Source organism: Elgaria multicarinata, chromosome 15, assembly GCF_023053635.1.
Source record: "Elgaria multicarinata webbii isolate HBS135686 ecotype San Diego chromosome 15, rElgMul1.1.pri, whole genome shotgun sequence".
In the NCBI taxonomy this organism is placed as follows: domain Eukaryota; kingdom Metazoa; phylum Chordata; class Lepidosauria; order Squamata; family Anguidae; genus Elgaria; species Elgaria multicarinata.
The window spans coordinates 10,229,958-10,253,911 of NC_086185.1; the positions used below are offsets into that span (position 1 = coordinate 10,229,958).

The following is a 23,954-nucleotide window of genomic DNA, read 5'->3' on the forward strand; positions in this document are numbered from 1 at the left end:
GGACAGTTACGCAGTTCTGTTTCCATATACACATGGGATTTCTCATCTAGATAAGGACAGTTATGCAGTTCTGTTTCCATATACATATGGGATTTCATATACACATGGGATTTCTCATCCAGATAGGGACAGTTACGCAGTTCTGTTTCCATATACACATGGGATTACTCATCTAGATTAGGACAGTTATGCAGTTCTGTTTCCATATACAGATGGGATTTCATATACACATGGGATTTCTCATCTAGATAAGGACAGTTACGCAGTTCTGTTTCCATATACACATGGGATTTCTCATCTAGATAGGGACAGTTACGCAATTCTGTTTCCATATACACATGGGATTACTCATCTAGATAAGGACAGTTACGCAGTTCTGTTTCCATATACACATGGGATTTCTCATCTAGATAAGGACAGTTACGCAGTTCTGTTTCCATATACAGATGGGATTTCATATACACATGGGATTTCTCATCCAGATAGGGACAGTTACGCAGTTCTGTTTCCATATACACATGGGATTACTCATCTAGATTAGGACAGTTATGCAGTTCTGTTTCCATATACAGATGGGATTTCATATACACATGGGATTTCTCATCTAGATAAGGACAGTTACGCAGTTCTGTTTCCATATACACATGGGATTTCTCATCTAGATAGGGACAGTTACGCAATTCTGTTTCCATATACACATGGGATTACTCATCTAGATAAGGACAGTTACGCAGTTCTGTTTCCATATACACATGGGATTTCTCATCTAGATAAGGACAGTTACGCAGTTCTGTTTCCATATACAGATGGGATTTCATATACACATGGGATTTCTCATCCAGATAGGGACAGTTATGCAGTTCTGTTTCCATATACACATGGGATTTCTCATCTAGATTAGGACAGTTATGCAGTTCTGTTTCCATATACACATGGGATTTCTCATCCAGATAGGGACAGTTACGCAGTTCTGTTTCCATATACAGATGGGATTTCTCATCCAGATAGGGACAGTTACGCAATTCTGTTTCCATATACACATGGGATTTCTCATCTAGATAGGGACAGTTATGCAGTTCTGTTTCCATATACAGATGGGATTTCTCATCTAGATAAGGACAGTTATGCAGTTCTGTTTCCATATACAGATGGGATTTCTCATCTAGATAAGGACAGTTACGCAGTTCTGTTTCCATATACACATGGGATTTCTCATCTAGATAAGGACAGTTATGCAGTTCTGTTTCCATATACATATGGGATTTCTCATCTAGATAAGGACAGTTTTGCAGTTCTGTTTCCATATACAGATGGGATTTCATATACACATGGGATTTCTCATCTAGATAGGGACAGTTATGCAGTTCTGTTTCCATATACAGATGGGATTTCTCATCTAGATAAGGACAGTTATGCAGTTCTGTTTCCATATACAGATGGGATTTCATATACACATGGGATTTCTCATCTAGATAAGGACAGTTACGCAGTTCTGTTTCCATATACACATGGGATTTCTCATCTAGATAGGGACAGTTACGCAATTCTGTTTCCATATACACATGGGATTACTCATCTAGATAAGGACAGTTACGCAGTTCTGTTTCCATATACACATGGGATTTCTCATCTAGATAAGGACAGTTACGCAGTTCTGTTTCCATATACAGATGGGATTTCATATACACATGGGATTTCTCATCCAGATAGGGACAGTTACGCAGTTCTGTTTCCATATACACATGGGATTACTCATCTAGATAAGGACAGTTACGCAGTTCTGTTTCCATATACAGATGGGATTTCATATACATATGGGATTTCTCATCTAGATAAGGACAGTTACGCAGTTCTGTTTCCATATACACAAGGGATTTCTCATCTAGATAGGGACAGTTACGCAGTTCTGTTTTCATATACACATGGGATTTCATATACACATGGGATTTCTCATCTAGATAGGGACAGTTACGCAGTTCTGTTTCCATATACACATGGGATTTCTCATCTAGATAAGGACAGTTATGCAGTTCTGTTTCCATATACATATGGGATTTCTCATCTAGATAAGGACAGTTATGCAGTTCTGTTTCCATATACACATGGGATTTCTCATCTAGATTAGGACAGTTATGCAGTTCTGTTTCCATATACACATGGGATTTCTCATCTAGACAGGGACAGTTACGCAGTTCTGTTTCCATATACACATGGGATTTCTCATCTAGATAAGGACAGTTATGCAGTTCTGTTTCCATATACACATGGGTTTTCTCATCTAGATAAGGACAGTTATGCAGTTCTGTTTCCATATACAGATGGGATTTCATATACACATGGGATTTCTCATCCAGATAGGGACAGTTACGCAGTTCTGTTTCCATATACAGATGGGATTTCTCATCTAGATAAGGACAGTTAGGCAGTTCTGTTTCCATATACACAAGGGATTTCTCATCTAGATAAGGACAGTTTTGCAGTTCTGTTTTCATATACACATGGGATTTCATATACACATGGGATTTCTCATCTAGATAGGGACAGTTACGCAGTTCTGTTTCCATATACACATGGGATTTCTCATCTAGATAAGGACAGTTATGCAGTTCTGTTTCCATATACATATGGGATTTCTCATCTAGATTAGGACAGTTATGCAGTTCTGTTTCCATATACACATGGGATTTCTCATCTAGATAAGGACAGTTATGCAGTTCTGTTTCCATATACACATGGGATTTCTCATCTAGACAGGGACAGTTATGCAGTTCTGTTTCCATATACACATGGGATTTCTCATCTAGATAAGGACAGTTATGCAGTTCTGTTTTCATATACAGATGGGATTTCATATACACATGGGATTTCTCATCCAGATAGGGACAGTTACGCAGTTCTGATTCCATATACATATGGGATTACTCATCTAGATAAGGACAGTTACGCAGTTCTGTTTCCATATACAGATGGGATTTCATATACATATGGGATTTCTCATCTAGATAAGGACAGTTACGCAGTTCTGTTTCCATATACACAAGGGATTTCTCATCTAGATAGGGACAGTTACGCAGTTCTGGTTTCATATACACATGGGATTTCTCATCTAGATAGGGACAGTTACGCAGTTCTGTTTCCATATACACATGGGATTTCTCATCTAGATAAGGACAGTTATGCAGTTCTGTTTCCATATACATATGGGATTTCTCATCTAGATAAGGACAGTTATGCAGTTCTGTTTCCATATACACATGGGATTTCTCATCTAGATTAGGACAGTTATGCAGTTCTGTTTCCATATACACATGGGATTTCTCATCTAGACAGGGACAGTTACGCAGTTCTGTTTCCATATACACATGGGATTTCTCATCTAGATAAGGACAGTTATGCAGTTCTGTTTCCATATACACATGGGTTTTCTCATCTAGATAAGGACAGTTATGCAGTTCTGTTTCCATATACAGATGGGATTTCATATACACATGGGATTTCTCATCCAGATAGGGACAGTTACGCAGTTCTGTTTCCATATACAGATGGGATTTCTCATCTAGATAAGGACAGTTAGGCAGTTCTGTTTCCATATACACAAGGGATTTCTCATCTAGATAAGGACAGTTTTGCAGTTCTGTTTTCATATACACATGGGATTTCATATACACATGGGATTTCTCATCTAGATAGGGACAGTTACGCAGTTCTGTTTCCATATACACATGGGATTTCTCATCTAGATAAGGACAGTTATGCAGTTCTGTTTCCATATACATATGGGATTTCTCATCTAGATTAGGACAGTTATGCAGTTCTGTTTCCATATACACATGGAATTTCTCATCTAGATAAGGACAGTTACGCAGTTCTGATTCCATATACATATGGGATTTCTCATCTAGATAAGGACAGTTAGGCAGTTCTGTTTCCATATACACAAGGGATTTCTCATCTAGATAAGGACAGTTTTGCAGTTCTGTTTTCATATACACATGGGATTTCATATACACATGGGATTTCTCATCTAGATAAGGACAGTTATGCAGTTCTGTTTCCATATACATATGGGATTTCTCATCTAGATAAGGACAGTTATGCAGTTCTGTTTCCATATACACATGGGATTTCATATACACATGGGATTTCTCATCTAGATAGGGACAGTTATGCAGTTCTGTTTCCATATACAGATGGGATTTCTCATCTAGATTAGGACAGTTATGCAGTTCTGTTTCCATATACAGATGGGATTTCATATACACATGGGATTTCTCATCTAGATAAGGACAGTTACGCAGTTCTGTTTCCATATACACATGGGATTTCTCATCTAGATAGGGACAGTTACGCAATTCTGTTTCCATATACACATGGGATTACTCATCTAGATAAGGACAGTTACGCAGTTCTGTTTCCATATACACATGGGATTTCTCATCTAGATAAGGACAGTTACGCAGTTCTGTTTCCATATACAGATGGGATTTCATATACACATGGGATTTCTCATCCAGATAGGGACAGTTACGCAGTTCTGTTTCCATATACACATGGGATTACTCATCTAGATAAGGACAGTTACGCAGTTCTGTTTCCATATACAGATGGGATTTCATATACATATGGGATTTCTCATCTAGATAAGGACAGTTACGCAGTTCTGTTTCCATATACACAAGGGATTTCTCATCTAGATAGGGACAGTTACGCAGTTCTGTTTTCATATACACATGGGATTTCATATACACATGGGATTTCTCATCTAGATAGGGACAGTTACGCAGTTCTGTTTCCATATACACATGGGATTTCTCATCTAGATAAGGACAGTTATGCAGTTCTGTTTCCATATACATATGGGATTTCTCATCTAGATAAGGACAGTTATGCAGTTCTGTTTCCATATACACATGGGATTTCTCATCTAGATTAGGACAGTTATGCAGTTCTGTTTCCATATACACATGGGATTTCTCATCTAGACAGGGACAGTTACACAGTTCTGTTTCCATATACAGATGGGATTTCTCATCTAGATAAGGACAGTTATGCAGTTCTGTTTCCATATACACATGGGTTTTCTCATCTAGATAAGGACAGTTATGCAGTTCTGTTTCCATATACAGATGGGATTTCATATACACATGGGATTTCTCATCCAGATAGGGACAGTTACGCAGTTCTGTTTCCATATACAGATGGGATTTCTCATCTAGATAAGGACAGTTAGGCAGTTCTGTTTCCATATACACAAGGGATTTCTCATCTAGATAAGGACAGTTTTGCAGTTCTGTTTTAATATACACATGGGATTTCATATACACATGGGATTTCTCATCTAGATAGGGACAGTTACGCAGTTCTGTTTCCATATACACATGGGATTTCTCATCTAGATAAGGACAGTTATGCAGTTCTGTTTCCATATACATATGGGATTTCTCATCTAGATTAGGACAGTTATGCAGTTCTGTTTCCATATACACATGGGATTTCTCATCTAGATAAGGACAGTTAGGCAGTTCTGTTTCCATATACACAAGGGATTTCTCATCTAGATAAGGACAGTTTTGCAGTTCTGTTTTCATATACACATGGGATTTCATATACACATGGGATTTCTCATCTAGATAGGGACAGTTACGCAGTTCTGTTTCCATATACACATGGGATTTCTCATCTAGATAAGGACAGTTATGCAGTTCTGTTTCCATATACATATGGGATTTCTCATCTAGATTAGGACAGTTATGCAGTTCTGTTTCCATATACACATGGGATTTCTCATCTAGATAAGGACAGTTATGCAGTTCTGTTTCCATATACACATGGGATTTCTCATCTAGACAGGGACAGTTATGCAGTTCTGTTTCCATATACACATGGGATTTCTCATCTAGATAAGGACAGTTATGCAGTTCTGTTTTCATATACAGATGGGATTTCATATACACATGGGATTTCTCATCCAGATAGGGACAGTTACGCAGTTCTGTTTCCATATACATATGGGATTTCTCATCTAGATAAGGACAGTTAGGCAGTTCTGTTTCCATATACACAAGGGATTTCTCATCTAGATAAGGACAGTTTTGCAGTTCTGTTTTCATATACACATGGGATTTCATATACACATGGGATTTCTCATCTAGATAGGGACAGTTACGCAATTCTGTTTCCATATACACATGGGATTTCTCATCTAGATAGGGACAGTTACACAGTTCTGTTTCCATATACACATGGGATTTCTCATCCAGATAAGGACAGTTATGCAGTTCTGTTTTCATATACAGATGGGATTTCATATACACATGGGATTACTCATCTAGATAGGGACAGTTACGCAGTTCTGTTTCTGTATACATAGTTCTGTTTTTGTTTGTATTTTATGCTTTTTATGGTTTTCAATTTTGTATATTTCTTTTTAATGTTCACTGTTTTTAACTTTTGTAAACCGCCCAGAGAGCTTCGGCTGTGGGGCGGAATATACTGTAAATGTAATAATAATAATAATAATAATAATAATAATAATAATAATAATAATAATTATATGCATTTTGACCATTTCTATCCTGCCTGAGCGCAAGATGGTTTACAAAGTAAAAGTATAAAAGCAATACGTAACAATCATACCATCGAAGAGTTAGGGCGGAACCGCTAACTCCTGTCCTGCCTTTGGGTTTCCCATTGGTAGTTGGTTGGCCAGTGTGTGAACACAACAGTGGACTAGATGGACCCTTGGTGTGATCCAGTATGGGTTTTCTTATGTCCTTAGAGGGCTCGTAAACCATCTAGTCCAACTCCCTGTTCAATGCAGGGAATACAGAGTTGGACACATTACCCTAGATGAGGTCTGACTAGTGCAGAATAAAGTGGAGCAGTTACTTCCCATGACTTGGAAACCATGGTCCTGTTAATGCCACCTAAAATTGTATTACCCTTTTTTGCAGCTGTGTCACACTGCTGACTCACATTTAGCTTGTAATCAACTATAATCCAAAGACCCTTTTCACGATAAAGCAGTAAATATTTTTAGCAGTGTGGTGTAGTAGTTAGAGCAGATATAGGGAGTTCTGTCCCAGGCCTTGCCTCCACTCCCAGCACTAGAAAAACCCACAAGGAGCCCTACACATGATTCTTGATCCACCTCTGCAGAAGGTGGGTATGACGGGTGGGCCCTTGAACTATTATGGGACCAACACACAAAATACACTAAGCCACCAAAGATTGCATTTTTGAGCAATCCAGGGTGGCTTAGCATGACTTCTGAACTGCCCTCCAGTGTGGTGTAGTGGTTAGAGCAATGGTTCCCAAAGTGGGTGGTACTCCCTCTTGGGGGCGGTGGGATTGCATACAGGGCGTTAAGAGGCAAGGGGGCGTCAGGGGGTGCTAAGAGGCAAAGGGGTAGCAGGGGGCGCTCAAGGTGGTCTTTTCCAAGAAGCGCCTCTCCAGAAGGTCTTAAAACCCAGGGACATTTTAATGGGAGAAGGTAGTTTGGTCCCAAACCATATAGGGGAAGAATCCACACATATATTAATACCATTTAAGGAGAGTCCTTTTAACGATGAATTGAAATGTTTCAAAAGCACCGAAACGCCAATGAAGAGACATACCCTGCTTGGTGTGCCCTGCCACGCCGGCTGCAAAACAGAGGTGTTCGCTCTCTTTTCCCTCCCTCCCTCCCTTGGCAAGCCTGCGGCAGTGGGTGCTTCAGATTTTGAATAAATATTCAATTAATTGTTCCTGTTTTGAATTTTATTGTTATTATCTTCCTTAGTGGGTCGTTGAAAACTGCTATTCTGAATAATGATTTTTATAGGGTAGGGTAGGGGGCACTGGGCATGAGTTTGTGGAACCAAGGGGGCGGTTACCTGAAAAAGTTTGGGAACCACTGGATTAGAGTGTTGGACTGGGACTTGGGAGTTCCGGGTTCTAGTCCCCACTCGGCCATGAAGCTCACTAGGTGACTTTAGCCAGTCACTGACTCTCAGCCTAACCTACCTCACATGGTTGTTGTGAGGATAATCTGGAATGTGAGCCACCTTGGATTCCTTGCAAGAGGGACGGGGAAGAGGGATATAAATGTAATAATAATAAATACAATAATAAAACAAAAATTGCCTGTTTCACTAAAGAAGGGTTGCAGCCAGAAGTAGGAAAGGTGGCAATAATAATAATAATAATAATAATAATAATAATAATAATTTATTTCTTACCCGCCTCTCCCTCTGGATCGGGGCAGGGAACAACACTGAATGCAAGAATATTATAAAAAATATAAAACTGATTAAAAACATATAAAATGAATGTATTATTAAAATAACAGCCAGACATCTTAAAATTCGTCGGGGTAGGCCTGCCAGAAGAGATCAGTCTTTATGGCAAATCTTCTCCGGCAAGCCATTCCACCATCTGGGAGCAGCAGAAGAGAAGGTCCTCTGTGTAACAGCTGTCAGTCTAGTCTTTGCTGACTGAAGTAGATTCTTCCCAGAGGACCTGAGTGTGCGGGGCGGATTGTACGGGAGAAGGCGATCCCACAGGTAACCTGGACCCAAACCATGTAGGGCTTTAAAGGTAATAGTGGACAAGGGGACAAAACCACCAATGATAGTTGAAGAAAAAGTGAGATGTATACTCTGGTGTTGAATGAAAATAGGTTGTTTTGTTGGGGGAGTAAACAACCTATGGGCTGGTGAGTTATGTATATACGTAAGTTTACACAGCGTATCAAAAAACCCTGCAGGCTTAGTATAGGCGTCCAGTCCTCAGGGCAGAGGAATTCTCTGAGGAAGATAGGTTTGCCAAAAACTGATCTTTGAAAAGCATTTGCTTTTATGAGTGTTGTTCTTTGTTTGTATTGTATATTGAAGAAAATATGTAAAAAGGAGGTTTATTTTTAAAGAAACATTTTCTGATAGATCGTTCAATTTGTTTGCAGCTCCTGATGAAGGACCTAAGGGCCCAAAACATTGAGCTAGTGGACACATCAATGAGTCTTTTTTAAAAATCCACACATGATTTCGTAATTTGTATTGAGGAGATTACCATTAAATATTTCTGTTTTCATTCAACACCAGAGAATACATCTCACTTTTTCTTCAACTTTAAATTTAATAAGGAAAAGGAAAGGAACCGCTCGTGCAAGCACTTGAGTCATTGCTGACTCCTAGAGGGATGCCTGCTTTCGCTGACGTTTTCTTGGCAGACTTTGTAGCGGGGTGGTTTGCCATTGCCTTCCCCAGTCGCAGTTACCTTTCCCCCAGCTAGCTGGGCACTCATTTTATCAACCTCGGAAGGATGAGCAGCCCGTTTACTAACAGGGACTGGCCGGCAAGATCACATTACACCAGTCCTTTTACAACTTCATTGGCTGCCAGTCCAGGTCCGGGCCCGATTCAAAGTGCTGGTATTGACATTCAAAGCCCTAAACGGTTTGGGGCCAGGTTATTTGAAGGAACGCCTCCTCCCATATGTACCTACCCGGACCTTAAGATCATCCACAGGGGTCCTTCTCCGTGAGCCCCTGCCAAAGGAAGTGAGGCAAGTGGCTACTAGGAGGAGGGCCTTCTCCGTTGTGGCACCCCGGTTGTGGAATGAGCTCCCCAGAGAGGTCCACCTGGCACCTACACTGTACTCTTTTTGTTGCCAGCTGAAGACCTTTTTATTCTCTCAGTATTTTAACACTTAATTTTAATTTTAATTTTACTGTTCTAACTCTGTATTTTAATCTTATATCAATTTTTGCTGCGTGGTTTTATCCTGATTGTGCTTTTAATACTGTATTTTGTATTTGTGTTTTAAACCTGTTGGTAGTTTTATTATGGTTTTAATTTTTGTGAACCGCCCAGAGAGCTTCAGCTATTGGGCGGTATAAAAATGTAATAAATAAATAAATATGGAAGGCTGAGTTGACTTGAGCCAGCTGCCTGAAGAGCCAGCTTCCGCTGGGATCGAACTCAGACCGTGAGGAGAGTTTCGGCTGCAGTAACTGCCGCTTACCGCTCTGCGCCAGACGAGGCCATCTTAAATGTAATAACCAATACTTTATACTTGTGGCAATGATTAAAGAATGAAGGACGGGGCTATGAAACTGAACCTAACAGTATCTCTGTCTGCTTTCACCTACAGAATTGCTTCCGTTACCTATGTCTATATGTCATGCTGCTCTTATTGTATTCTTTAGGCCCACAACAGAAATCTGCTTTCCATTGATTTTGATCACATAACGAGAACGGGGAAGATCTATGACGATCACCGGAAGTTTACTCTTCGGATTCTCTATGACCAGGTGGGCCGTCCAATCCTTTGGTCCCCCATCAGCAGATATAATGAAGTCAACATCACTTATTCACACTCTGGGTTAGTGACCTACATCCAGAGAGGAACGTGGACTGAAAAGATGGAATATGACCCAGGTGGGAAAATTGTTTCCAGAACATGGGCAGACGGAAAAATTTGGAGCTACACGTATTTAGAAAAGGTATTCTTTGGGGGTGGGGAAACGGGGCATTTGTGAAGGTTGCAAGATCAAGCTGGGTATGTTTAAGCCAAGTGGTAGGATAATTCCCCTCCTTTTGGATCTCAAAGGTACATGTACCACTGAAAAGGCTGATTGGACTGAATGGTGCTACTGAGCTCTGAAATATTCTTCAGGACCAGGGGCGGGGAAATGTTTTATTCCTGGGGGCCAGGTGACCCTCTGGGGCAGAATATCTCAGGGTGATGCCTCCCACCCTGTTGCCAGAGAGCCTTTGTCACTGGTGAGTGGATCCCTGAGCTAATACATGTTTCAAATAGATACTCAATAACTTTCCATGCCTGGTTCAGACAGCACTCTAAACCACACTGCTTAACCGCAAAATGGTTAATGGAATGCATTAAGGCCAATGCATTCCGTTAACCATTTTGTGGTTAAGCAGCATGGTTTAGCGTGTTGTCTGAACAGGGCCATTCTTGTGCATAATGAGAAACAATCTTGCCTCCTGAAATGACCAGGGGGGGGTGTTCAACAAAGCTTCCAAATGACTGTTTTGTAACTAAACATTTTAAATGTTGTGAGAAAAACTGCATAAGCAAATACACCATTGAAAATAACTGTTATCTTCAGTCTTTCAAATGAGTGAACGGAATTCCTTTTGAAAGACGTCAGTGCCCAAGGAGACTTTGTATTCCCTTTCCTGGTCAAGTATACCAAGAACTGAAACACGACATAGGCTCAGTTCAGACATCACATCAAAATATGGTTAAGGAAAATTAACTATGGTTTGGCGTGATGTCCAAATTAATAGGCATGTTTTGTGATTGGCTGGGAAAATGAGAGTTCAAAACAGTGGTTTGAAATGGGCTTGCAAACCATGGTTTATGCTGACTGTGGTTTGGTGTGACGTCTGAATGGACAAACCGTGGTTAACGGCCACCGCTCTACCTCCAGAGACTGCTGCACAACAGAGACGGGAGTAAACATATGAAGCTGAGTGCTGAGAGGATGAAAAAAGAAGGCAGGCAAGCAGCTCTAAACCAGGGTCTGCCCGTGGTATGTTTGAAAATTCAAACCATGGTTTAGGTTCTAAACTATAGCTAGAGCAAACTATGGTTTGGCATTATGTCTGATTTGAGCCTAGTTGTGCTTTATCTTCCATGTGTTGACCCAAATGTATTTGTGTGCAACAAACTAAAAAATACCCTCCAGAAAGACTTCCTACAATTGTTCCTATTTTTTAATGTATTTTTCAGGAAGGGAGAGAGGAGGATTCATTTCCATGGTCCTTCGCTCTCTCCAGCTCCAGAAAGTATCTTTACTGGACCAAACTACAGGTTATGTGGATGATGTGTTGGTCTCTGGATGCATTTTCCCTTCCTAAAAGCAGCCACAGAGAGTATATGATTTGGGAAGGGGTTGTGGTGGTGGGGTTAACCTTTTCCTCCCCCCTCCACACTGATTCTACTGGAGTGCTATTAGCCACAAGAGGGGGAAACATATAGGCCCCATTCAGACAACACGCTAAACCATGCTGCTTAACCACAAAATGATTAATGGAATGCATAATGTATTCCGTTAACCATTTTGTGGTTAAGCAGCATGGTTTAGTGTGTTGTCTGAATGGGGCCATAGACACAATATGGGCCCCTTTTTCACCGCTCCTTGGTTAATAGCGGTCCCATGCAGGGGTACAATATGCATCAGGTAATTGACAAAGGGTGAAACAACCTTTCCCCTGCAACCTCCCTGAATCTAAATCCGCCCACTCCATTTTCTTTTACATTGGGAAGTCCAATTGGAAATCTCCCAAGTAATGTATAGTTGGTCCTTAGCGTGGTTTTAAAAATGCACAGCACAATTCTTTATGCAGGTAACAATACACACCGCAAGGAGCCATGCGGGCTTACCTGGATTAATGTAACTGTCTATTCTAACACTGCTTTACGTACAGCAGGAAATGCTAAGAAATTGCCTTTTATGCCTCTCTTCAATTCTATATACACTTACGTGGGAGTAAAGACCACTGAACTCGGTGGGACTTATTTCTGAGTAGACACACCGTGGATTCTGCTGTTGTGCATGTTGAGAAATCAGGCTTAAAGGAACATCTCCCAACTTTCGACTTCTATTTTATTGCTGTAGACAGCAGTCTAGGAGAAACAGCAAAGCAGTGAAGAGAATTTCTCACAGGGGCACTGAAGGTATTTTAGGGAGGTAGATTTGGGGGTGGGGGAAGTATGCGTTCTCCATATATGGTAGCTTTAAAATGGCCCATGCAATTTACAAAACCAGATGGAGGAGAGAGAAAGAGAGGATATTACATTAGTGCATATAGGGTGTTTACAGACAGCAGTTTACTGTTGACCAGAGCCTGGTGAGTTGAAGCGAAATAAAAATGCTGTGTGTGCTATAAATTAGGGCTGTGCGTGCCCCCCACAACCTACATGAGCAGGGACAGCTGCTCATCAGGCACCCAGGAAAGCCAGGCACAAAGCTGTCTATCCGGATCAATCTGAAATGATCCAATGTGATTCGGATTTATTCAACCTGCTTCAGACTGATCCAGACCCGCTTCGGATCCAGACCGATTCGGTCCGAATCACCCCACTTCGGTTCAGAATTTGGATCCGGATCCAAAGCAGTGCATAGCCCTACTATCAATTAGTGTCACATTTTTTCCATGCTTAGCATTATAGGTCCCAAAATGTTACAGGCATTATGAATATCATAACATTTGCCTCAAATTCAAGGTGAGCATTGGGACCCCCAAATTCTTCTCCAGCTTGGATTTTAAATCTGGCTAGGATTTCTTCTCCTAGCCCCTGCCACTCCCATCCAGCCTTCAAATCCCTTTCCCATTTACCCAGTGTTTTCCCAGTCCCTTCATTCCCATCACACATGCTGAGCTAGTTCTTTGGCAGTGACAGAATGCCTTCGCAAGTAGGAAGCGGGAAAGGAGAGAGGTCTCTTTCCTACCTACAGTGCCTGCCATGTTGTAGCCCTTGGGAAACTACATTTCCCAGAAGCTACATGTGGCCTGGAGCACTGCATAGCTACACGCCAGTGAGAGCAGGAAGAGACCTTTCTCTTCAGTTGTCATTTCTTCCACTTCAACAGTCTGGTAATGGGGTGGGAGGCAAACGAGGATTGGGAGAAGGACAGGACAAAGGGGGCTGGGTAGCAGGAGAGAAGGGGATTATGGAACTGGTGTAAACTTAATCCAAAATTCAGAGAGGCTCAGAAAAAAAGTCAAACTATTTCTACTTTGGGGGAAATAGCTCAGTTTGTTTCTCGGCAATTCCAACTCAGTGCAAATCGAGTTCACCTATGACTACTATCCGTGTTTTTTTTTGCCATTGCACTCCTAACCTGTACATGAAGTATTTTGTTGCTGAAAATACATGAAATAAATGGGACTTCCCTTCCTTCCTTCCTTCCTTCCTTCCTAATGCTAACTGCAGGCACAAGGGTTCCAATCCAAGTCGGAACCGCAATAAGGACAAAAGTTTAAAGTCCTTCCACCACCACTTCCCAGGCTAGGGTGCCAATCCTGATCAGCCCCTGTCAGTGCTGGCAATGGGTTGGGGGATGGAACCCTGCATGCAAGAGCAGAATTACGCAGTTAAGGTCACCTGTAGTTTGTCCCTGAAAAGCCTATTTCATAGAAAGGAAATGACAGGACCTTAAAGAGTAACAATTTTATTATGGCCTGCGCTTTTGTGAAATTTTATTATGGCCTTGCGCTTTTGCTCTTCAGGGGGATCTGGTCTGCCGTAATTCCTTTGTTAGTTTTTAGACAAGACCCTTTCTTGTTTCGGCTGCCACAGGCCAGCATGGCTGCCCCTCTGGATATTCCTAGAGAGAGTGCACGGAAGCTTTTTTCTGCACACAGAGTTCGCCCGTTCCCTCCGCACCACTTCCTTGTCTGATGTTGTGACAGCGCGGTGTTTTGCGTGGTTGTACAGCCTCTGAAAACCAACCAGTGCTCTCCGTTTTATGGGGGGAAGGAAGGAATTATGAATGCTCAGTGTCTTAGAAGCCCAAATAGCCACTAGAGCCAGATTAAAGGAAATTAAGGGGAATATCAGTACCTATGGTCACGCAGACTCATTGGTTGAAGGCTTTCTGATGTTACACTGCTTACACTGATATGTATAACTAGTCAAGAAATTCTCTCTCTCTCTCTTTTTTTTTTTAAGTCAATTTGCATGTCATCTTTCCTCTTGCTTCTGGGTTTTTCTTTCAGTCCGTGATGCTTCTCCTGCATAGCCAACGCCGCTACATCTTTGAGTACGACCAATCAGACTACTTGTTGTCTGTCACCATGCCCAGCATGGTGCGCCATAGCTTTCAAACAATGCTCTCTGTCGGGTATTATCGTAATCTCTATTCCCCGCCGGACAGCGGTGCCTCTTTCGTCCAGGATTTCACTAGAGACGGACGACTCCTGCAAACCCTTTACCCAGGCACGGGGCGCAGGGTTCTTTACAAATACACCAAGCTGTCCAGACTATCAGAGATCCTTTATGATACCACACAGGTCTCCTTTACTTACGAAGAGTCATCCGGCGTTATTAAAACAATTCACTTGATGCACGATGGATTTATTTGCACCATCAGATACAGGCAAACAGGTGGGTTTAAAAAATGACGCTTGTGTGTTATGCTTTGGGCTGTGCATATTACACTTGTTCTTGGCATATGCCACTTAGGGGGGATCTACACATCATCGTGAAGGTGCTTGCGTGTGCCTGCAGTGCACCCCGAAACTCATCGTGTAGATCCTGCCCTATCCTGGCCAGAAGAGGAGGAGGAGGAGGAGGAGGAGGCCCCGCATCGCCCCTCGCGGGGGCGGGGTGAAAAGTTGCCGCCGCCGCCGCCGCCTCTTCTGGCCAGGATAGGGCAGGATCTACACAATGAGTTTCGGGGCGCACTGCAGGCGCACGCAAGCACCTTCACGACGATGTGTAGATCCCCCCTTACATCACTGCTCAAATGCAAAATTGATTATCGTGAGTTTTTCAGTTTTGCTTTGTTTTAAAAATGACATTTTTATCCTGTCTAAAAGAGGCGGGGGAACAATGTGGAGACCCAGGCGTAGGAGAAAGTTTTATTCATCAGGGTAGAGAGGCTTTTGTGTCCTCCATTGACTTTTTCCCCCTTCCCTTTAGCTGCTGCTGCTGTGATTTAGTTTTATTTAGCAAGTTCCACAAAGCAGCTTACAAGCTGTGAAAGAAAAATCTCAGCAGAACTAATCAAATAAAATTGTTAACAATAATATTTCTTACCCACCTCTCCCTTTGGATCGAGGCAGGGAACAACATTAGTACAACAATACAATATAAATCAAATACATAAAATCCAGATTAAAACTTTACAATCACATAAAACCAGAATAAATTACAGTCCAGAGAAGGCTTGTTTAAAAAGATATGTTTTTAGCAGGCATTTAAGTTATTACGTTTTCTGCCTCCCGAACCCCATGAGGGAGGGTTTTCCAGAGGGTGGGGCCACCACAGAGAAGGCCCACCATCGAGGTTCTTCATGGCGACATTCTTTTCGTGTTGGGATGACGAGCAGGGCCTCCTCTGAAGATCGTAAATGTCATCCTGGGTGCATATAAAGCAAGGTGGTCTGCTAGGTATCCTGGTCCCAAGTTGTTTAGGGCTTTGTAAGATAATAGCATAACCTTGTACATGGCTCAGTAGCTAAAAGGCAGCCTGTGCAATTCTTTTAACACTGGTTTTATGTGGGCAGAGCTAGGTGTCCCGGTGAGCACCCGAACTGCTGCGTTCTGCACAAGCTGCAGCTTCCGAACCACTTACATGGGTAACCCCACATAAAGCGCATTACAGTAGTCTAATCATGAGGATACCAGTTCATGAATGACCATGGCTAGACTATCCCTGTCCAGGAATAGGCGTAGCTGGTTGTCGTGTTTCTCAGAACACTCCTGCTTTCGATGGGAGGCAAATGACGAGGCTTGCTAAGTAATGCACAAAGCTTTTATTAAGCAACAAATGTCTCTTCTACCTGAAGAGAGTCTAACCTCTTGGAAACATCCCCCTAGGCAAAACTATGCAAACTAAGCAAGACAGTTGTCTGCTCAAGAAGAATAGGAGCCACTTCCCAAATGACCGTAACTTCAGAGCACCTGGTGCGGAGGCAGGTTCTGGCATAATCGAACCGACTTTCTCACTCCTTCCTTCCACGACATGCGTTTCAGCTTCCGGCAGACCCTAGCATCAGCTAGTTTTTCAGGATGCTAACCTCTGGAAGAAACCTCACTTCCCACCTACTATGTAGGATTTGGCCTTGAGGAGATAAGCTCTGGAGAGGGCTGACTCCCAGCTGGGGAATCGCCCATGAGATCTTCCTCCCCCACTGGTCCAGGCTGGCTGGTGTCTGGCGCTGTGTCTTCTAGTTCTGAATCTGATTCTGATTGATTACCTGAAACATCTACTCCCAAAACAGGGGCAGTAGGGTTAGACATGACACTGGCGTACCAACCAAAGTTGATAATGGGTGCTCTGGACCACCAGTGACAAAGATGGATCCAGGAGCACCCCTGAACTACAGACCTGTGCCTTTAGAGGGAGTGCAATGAGAGCTGTTGTCTCAGCAGAAGTCTTTTGAGACTTTATGAATGCAAGCCAGCCTAGTTCTGGTATTCACCCCACCCCTTCTGAGGAGCTGTCAAAGCGCTTAAAGAACTGTTGTCTTATTATGGAACCTCTGCTTCTATGGTGTGGAGATGATAAAGCCTGCACCAGGACTATATCAGGGAGAAGTCTTCTTTATCAGAGGTGTCCAGCACGGCAATGGCCACTAGCCTGGAAAGTCCCAGAGCGGGTTATGATGACTCCTTGAGGGGTGATTCCTCTCATCTGAATCTTCTCCTGAGCTTGAGGATGGGTTGAGGTTGCAGAACATGACAGCTAATGCTTAATCAACGTACAATATCTTACACATATATGCACTTCCTATTTTCTCTGATTAGCACATACCTATTAAATAAGTATTCCTAATGAGATGGCACCAATCATCAGTTTTGCATTACCTGTTAATATTGCAAGTAAAATGTATCATTTGATTTAAGACAGTATTAAGATAAAAGAGTCGGTTGGCTAAAATAAGTCAGTGGGAACTACCTCTGTTATGTTCCCCCACCCCAACACCCACATAACCCTCCATACACACACACACTTAGTAGCATATTAGTAGTCATACAAAGATATGATTCCCAGATTTATTGGCTAGTTAATTGTGTACCAACTAATGCTAATCTAAATTATGTAAAAATCCAAAATCTGCAGCATAGTAATACCGATACTAGAACTAACCAAAATGTCAAAAAGTTGTGAGGAAGATTTTGAGAGTTCTGGAGAACTCCAAAAATGTTGATAACTGGATGACATTTTTGTTGGTCCTAATAAAACGATGACCATGCTTCTAGTTTTTGGTGTCTGTGCTTTTTTCTTTCTTTCCCTATTGGACCAACACCACTACTACTGGGTCGCCAGAGGCGGAGGTGGATTGTCAGAATTATATACTTTTTTATTATTCTTGTGCTCTGCTTCTTTCTCCTTAAACAACTCTTCAATGTTTTATACTTAGGCCCATTAATTGGTCGCCAGATATTCAGGTTTAGCGAAGAAGGTCTTGTGAATGCCAGATTTGACTACAGCTACAACAACTTCCGAGTAACCAGCATGCAGGCCATGATAAATGAAACTCCTCTCCCTATAGACTTGTATCGCTACGTTGACGTGTCTGGTAAAACGGAGCAATTTGGGAAATTCAGCGTAATCAATTATGACTTAAACCAAGTTATAACCACCACTGTGATGAAGCATACCAAAATTTTTAGTGCCAATGGCCAAGTGATTGAAGTGCAATATGAAATTCTTAAATCCATAGCTTACTGGATGACCATTCAGTATGACAATATGGGCCGTATAGTGATATGTGATATACGGGTAGGAGTCGATGCCAACATAACAAGGTATTTTTACGAATATGATGCTGATGGCCAACTTCAGACTGTCTCTGTGAATGATAAAACCCAGTGGCGTTATAGCTATGACCTCAACGGAAATATCAATTTACTTAGCCATGGAAACAGCGCACGGCTTACTCCTCTGAGGTACGACCTTAGAGATCGCATAACAAGACTAGGAGACATCCAGTATAAAATGGATGAAGACGGCTTTCTTAAACAAAGGGGAAATGACATCTTTGAGTACAGCTCTAATGGTTTTCTGAACAAAGCTTACAACAGGGTTGCTGGATGGACAATCCAGTATTGTTATGATGGACTGGGACGACGGGTGGCCAGCAAATCAAGTCTAGGACAACACCTCCAGTTCTTTTACGCAGACCTCTCCAATCCAGTAAGAGTTACTCACTTATACAATCATAGTAGTTCAGAAATAACATCCCTGTATTACGACCTTCAGGGCCACTTGATAGCTATGGAATTAAGCAGTGGTGAAGAATATTATGTTGCCTGTGACAACACTGGCACACCCTTAGCTATCTTCAGCAGCCGAGGGCAAGTGATAAAAGAAATTCTTTACACACCTTACGGGGAGATCTATCAAGACACAAATTCAGATTTTGAAGTCATTATTGGATTTCATGGAGGGCTGTATGATTCAATGACTAAACTGGTGCACTTGGGACAAAGAGATTATGATGTCATTGCCGGACGCTGGACAACTCCCAACCACCACATCTGGGAAGAAGTGAAGACTGTCCCCAAGCCATTTAATCTGTATGCATTTGAAAATAACTATCCCGCTGGCAGAATCCAAGATGTGGCAAAATACACAACAGGTAAAACTTTTATTTAATTAAAATATGTCTGGTCAGATGTTTAATTGGATGCATAATGGTGGAACTTGCACGTATTTGACTGTAAATATCTGAGAGGAATTGAAACTTCAAAAAATTGTTCTAAGTGTATCTCTTCCTCATTATTATTATTATTATTATTATTATTATTACATGTATATCCCACCGTTCCTCCAAGGAGCTTAAGTTAAAATACATGCTTCTCCCCATTTTATCCTCACAACGACTCTGTGAGGTAGGTTATTACTGAGGGAGGAAGGTGGTCCATTAAGGATGTCTTGCCTATGGAATCTCAAAAACCTGGTGGTAATAATGGACCAATAGATTTGAATAGAATGTCCACAAGTTAACAAATCGTATCTGATCACATTTATACTCCAGTATAAATAGGAACCTCACAGACACATAACATAGGCACTACCTTGGTAACAACAAAATGGTTGTTTTATCAGTTGGCAGCCTGCCACCAATAATATCCAAATTTTGCATAATTTCTCTGACCCCAGCCAAACTAAAATACTTTCCCCCCCCCTCTTTTTACTGTTAATCCTTCACACTTATTCCGAAACATAACACTTGAACATGTGTGGCTTTTACCTCATGTAAATGTAGTTTCTTCACAATGTAGCTTTTACCTTGGGTAAATGCAGTTTCTTCATGATATAGCTTTTACCGCGGGTAAATGCAGTTTCTTCACGATGTAGCTTTTACCTCAGGTAAATGCAGTTTCTTCATGATATAGCTTTTACCTCAGGTAAATGCAGTTTCTTCACGCTGTAGCTTTTACCTCAGATAAATGCAGTTTCTTCATGATATAGCTTTTACCTCAGGTAAATGCAGTTTCTTCACGATATAGCTTTTACCTCAGGTAAATGCAGTTTCTTCACGATGTAGCTTTTACCTCAGGTAAATGCAGTTTCTTCACGATATAGCTTTTACCTCAGGTAAATGCAATTTCTTCACGATGTAGCTTTTACCTCAGGTAAATGTAGTTTCTTCACGATATAGCTTTTACCTCGGGTAAATGCAGTTTCTTCACAATATAGCTTTTACCTCAGGTAAATGTAGTTTCTTCAAGATATAGCTTTTACCTCAGGTAAATGCAGTTTCTTCACAATATAGCTTTTACCTCAGTTAAATGTAGTTTCTTCAAGATATAGCTTTTACCTCAGGTAAATGCAGTTTCTTCACGATGTAGCTTTTACCTCAGGTAAATGCAGTTTCTTCACGATATAGCTTTTACCTCAGGTAAAAGCAGTTTCTTCATGATGTAGCTTTTCCCTCAGGTAAATGAAGTTTCTATGGGGAAACACTGTTATGCAAATGGAACTTATATCCTAACTTTATCTTGGGAGAGGTTTCTAAATAAAAGGATTGTTTGAACATAGCACATGCCTTTAATGTTTTAAGGGACTTTTTCTTTTCTTTTCTTTTTTTGCAGTGCTTTTAGGGTTCAACATATTGAGCTCCTCTAAAGGAACTTGTTATAGCAGCCTCCTGACTGGTCACACATGAAAGTTTCCTGGTCAATTTCATGACACTGCAATCCTCCAGTGCCTCTTTCTGTGCGATAGTTGAAAACAGAATAAAAGTAGTAACTATTTTAAAAAAATTGTTTCATCATGAAAAGAAGACATCGTGCTATTAAAGACACAGGAGACAGTGCCATCTTGTGGCTGTATAAATGAAACCTATAGAACTCCTGTTTAAAGGGGGGAAAGGGAAGTGAGTATAAATAGAGTGACCATATAAAAAGTAGGACAGGGCTCCTGTATCTTTAACAGTTGAATTGAAAAGGGAATTTCAGCAGGTGTCATTTGTATAGATGGAGAACCTGGTGAAATTCCCTCTTCATCACACCAGTTAAAGCTGCAGGAGCTATACTAGAGTAACCAGATTTAAAAGAGGGCAGGGCACCTGCAGCTTTAACTGTTGTGATGAAGAGGAAATTTCACCAGGTTCTCCATCTATACAAATGACACCTGCTGAAATTCCCTTTTCAATTCAACTGTTAAAGATACAGGAGCCCTGTCTTCCTTTTCATATGGTCACCCTAGTGTAAAGGGAGCACGTTGTGATTGTGGGGTGAAAACGGAAGCCAGACAGCTGTGGTACAGTTGCAGGATTTTCTCCTGGTGTAGAAATGCTCATTGACAGTATTCTGTGTTTTATTTATAGACATTGGAAGTTGGCTTGAGCTGTTTGGTTTTCAGCTTCATAATGTACTTCCTGGATTCCCAAAGCCAGAGATGGATGCCGTGGAGACAACCTATGAACTTGTACAGCTTCAAGCTAAGACCCAAGAGTGGGACCCTGGCAAGGTTAGTGAAAGAACTATTCTGTATTTCATCTCCTGTAGAAGAGAACAGGATACATGTTATTTGTTACACGTCAAGTGTAACGAATAAACACAGCCCTTGTGGTGTAGTGGCTAAGGTGTTGGACTAGGAGTCGGGAGATCCAGGTTCTAGTCCCCACTCGGCCATGGAAACCCACTCGGTGGCTTCGGGCCAGTCACACTCTCAGCCCAACCTACCTCACAGGGTTGTTATTGTGAGGCTCACATGGAGAGGAGGAGGATTATGTACACCGCCTTGGGTTACTTGGAGGAAAAAAGGCGGGATGTAAATATAATAAATCTAAATAAATAAAAATGAAAAAGACCATTCGTTACTGTCGTTATATCTCCGAAAGTTCTTCACCGATTGCTTTGAAATTTTGACACAGTGTTGCGTTCGAATACGCGAGCGTTGTTATGTAACTATGTTCTCTATGGGGTCAAAGGTTTGTCTTAAAATCGAAGAAATAGGCCTCCTCAAAACCAGTCCTGCTGGTCATTGTGACATCACCAACCAGTAGGCCAATCCGCTGCCTCTGCCTCCTCTCCTATTTGCATATTCTCTCGCAATTGGCTGAGTGAATATAGATGTCACACCTGTGACAGTTACACGTTCTGAAGAAAGGTAACTGCCATGAGTTTCCAGTAACCTCCTCACCGTAAAAACATGCTTTTATATCTCCGAAAGTTCTTCACCGATTGCTTTGAAATTTTGACACAGCGTTGCGTTCGAATACGCGAGTGTTGTTATGTAACTATGTTCTCTATGGGGTCAAAGGTTTGTCTTAAAATCGAATATATAGGCCTCCTCAAAACCAGTCCTGCTGATCATTGTGACATCACCAACCAGTAGGCCAATCCACTGCCTCTGCCTCCTCTCCTATTTGCATGTTCTCTCCTATTTGCTCTTATAGGTCATTGTGACATCGCCAACCAGTAGACCAATCCACTGCCTCTGCCTTCTCTCCTATTTGCATGTTCTCTCCTATTTGCTCTTATAAGTCATTGTGACATCGCCAACCAGTAGGCCAATCCACTGCCTCTGCCTTCTCTCCTATTTGCATGTTCTCTCCTATTTGCTCTTATAAGTCATTGTGACATCGCCAACCAGTAGGCCAATCCACTGCCTCTGCCTTCTCTCCTATTTGCATGTTCTCTCCTATTTGCTCTTATAAGTCATTGTGATATCGCCAACCAGTAGGCCAATCCACTGCCTCTGCCTCCTCTCCTATATTCATATTCTCTCATAATTGGCTGAGTGAATATAAATGTCACACCTGTGACAGTTACACGTTCTGAAGAAAGGTAACTGCCAGGAGTTTCCACTAACCTTCTCACCGTAAAAACATCCTTTTTAAAAAACCAAACAATCTGCTTTACTTCATCCAAATAATGCCTCGCAGAAGATCACACTTAGGTTGTCATACTCGCAGAGCGGAAGCACTGCGACGAGAAATTGCAAATCAGACTGAGGAAGAACGGGCATCAGCAAACGAGAGAAAAAGAAAAAGAATGCCTCAAATACATGCCAAGGAACCACCCAAGCAACGTTCAGCCAGACTTGAGGATGCACGGTTGCGAGCACGGCAATCGCGTTCTACAGCTTCAGATCTGCTTTGTTCTCAACAGAATGAACGCGACAGGCTGAGAGTGGCTGAAAGACGTCAACGAGAAACAGCACATCAGCGTCAAACACGACTCCGTGGTAAACAATCACACGATTACAATCGCCTTGCATTCCAGTACAACCCAGCTGATGATTATAGTTTGAGGTGGCATGTTCTCATCGGCACTATGACTGAAGTGTGTCCTTATTGCAAGGCTCTTAAATTTAATGGAGAAACAAAAGGAATGTGTTGCGCTGCTGGAAAAATTAAACTGCCTCAACTTGGAGGACCACCAGAGCCATTACAAACTTTGCTAGCCGGATATACCGCAGAATCAAAGCATTTCCTATCTAACATCAGGAAATACGACTCATGCTTCCAAATGACGTCGTTCGGCGCAGAAATCATCACAGCTCCATTTATGCCAACTTTCAAAGTCAAAGGACAAATTTATCATAAAGCCGGCTCCTTCCTTCCGTTTCAAGATAGTCAACATAAATTCCTACAAATGTATTTCATTGGTGATGGCAATGATGAATTGAATGCACGCTGCGGAATTTATACCGGCATAAAAAGGTCCATCGTTTCAAAACTGCAACAGCTACTTCACGAAAAAAACAATTTAGTACATTTGTTCAAAACAGCAATTGACATGATGCCATCTGATACA

General features: G+C 41.7%; 1 protein-coding gene across 8 annotated transcripts in view; it reads left to right on the plus strand.

Moving 5' to 3' along the window:
* The window catches only part of TENM1 (teneurin transmembrane protein 1), a 332,266-nt gene that overhangs the window by 303,622 nt on the left and 4,690 nt on the right, over nucleotides 1-23,954 (plus strand). For 5 of the 8 annotated variants that reach the window (XM_063141817.1, XM_063141820.1, XM_063141818.1 and 2 more), the window contains 5 exons: nucleotides 10,187-10,483; nucleotides 11,435-11,536; nucleotides 14,730-15,117; nucleotides 18,101-19,321; nucleotides 21,518-21,660. In XM_063141817.1, coding sequence (XP_062997887.1) covers nucleotides 10,187-10,483; nucleotides 11,435-11,536; nucleotides 14,730-15,117; nucleotides 18,101-19,321; nucleotides 21,518-21,660 — 2,151 coding nt within the window. The remainder of the gene's footprint in view (nucleotides 1-10,186; nucleotides 10,484-11,434; nucleotides 11,537-14,729; nucleotides 15,118-18,100; nucleotides 19,322-21,517; nucleotides 21,661-23,954) is intronic. The other 3 variants (XM_063141823.1, XM_063141824.1, XM_063141825.1) reach the window with 1 other exon arrangement.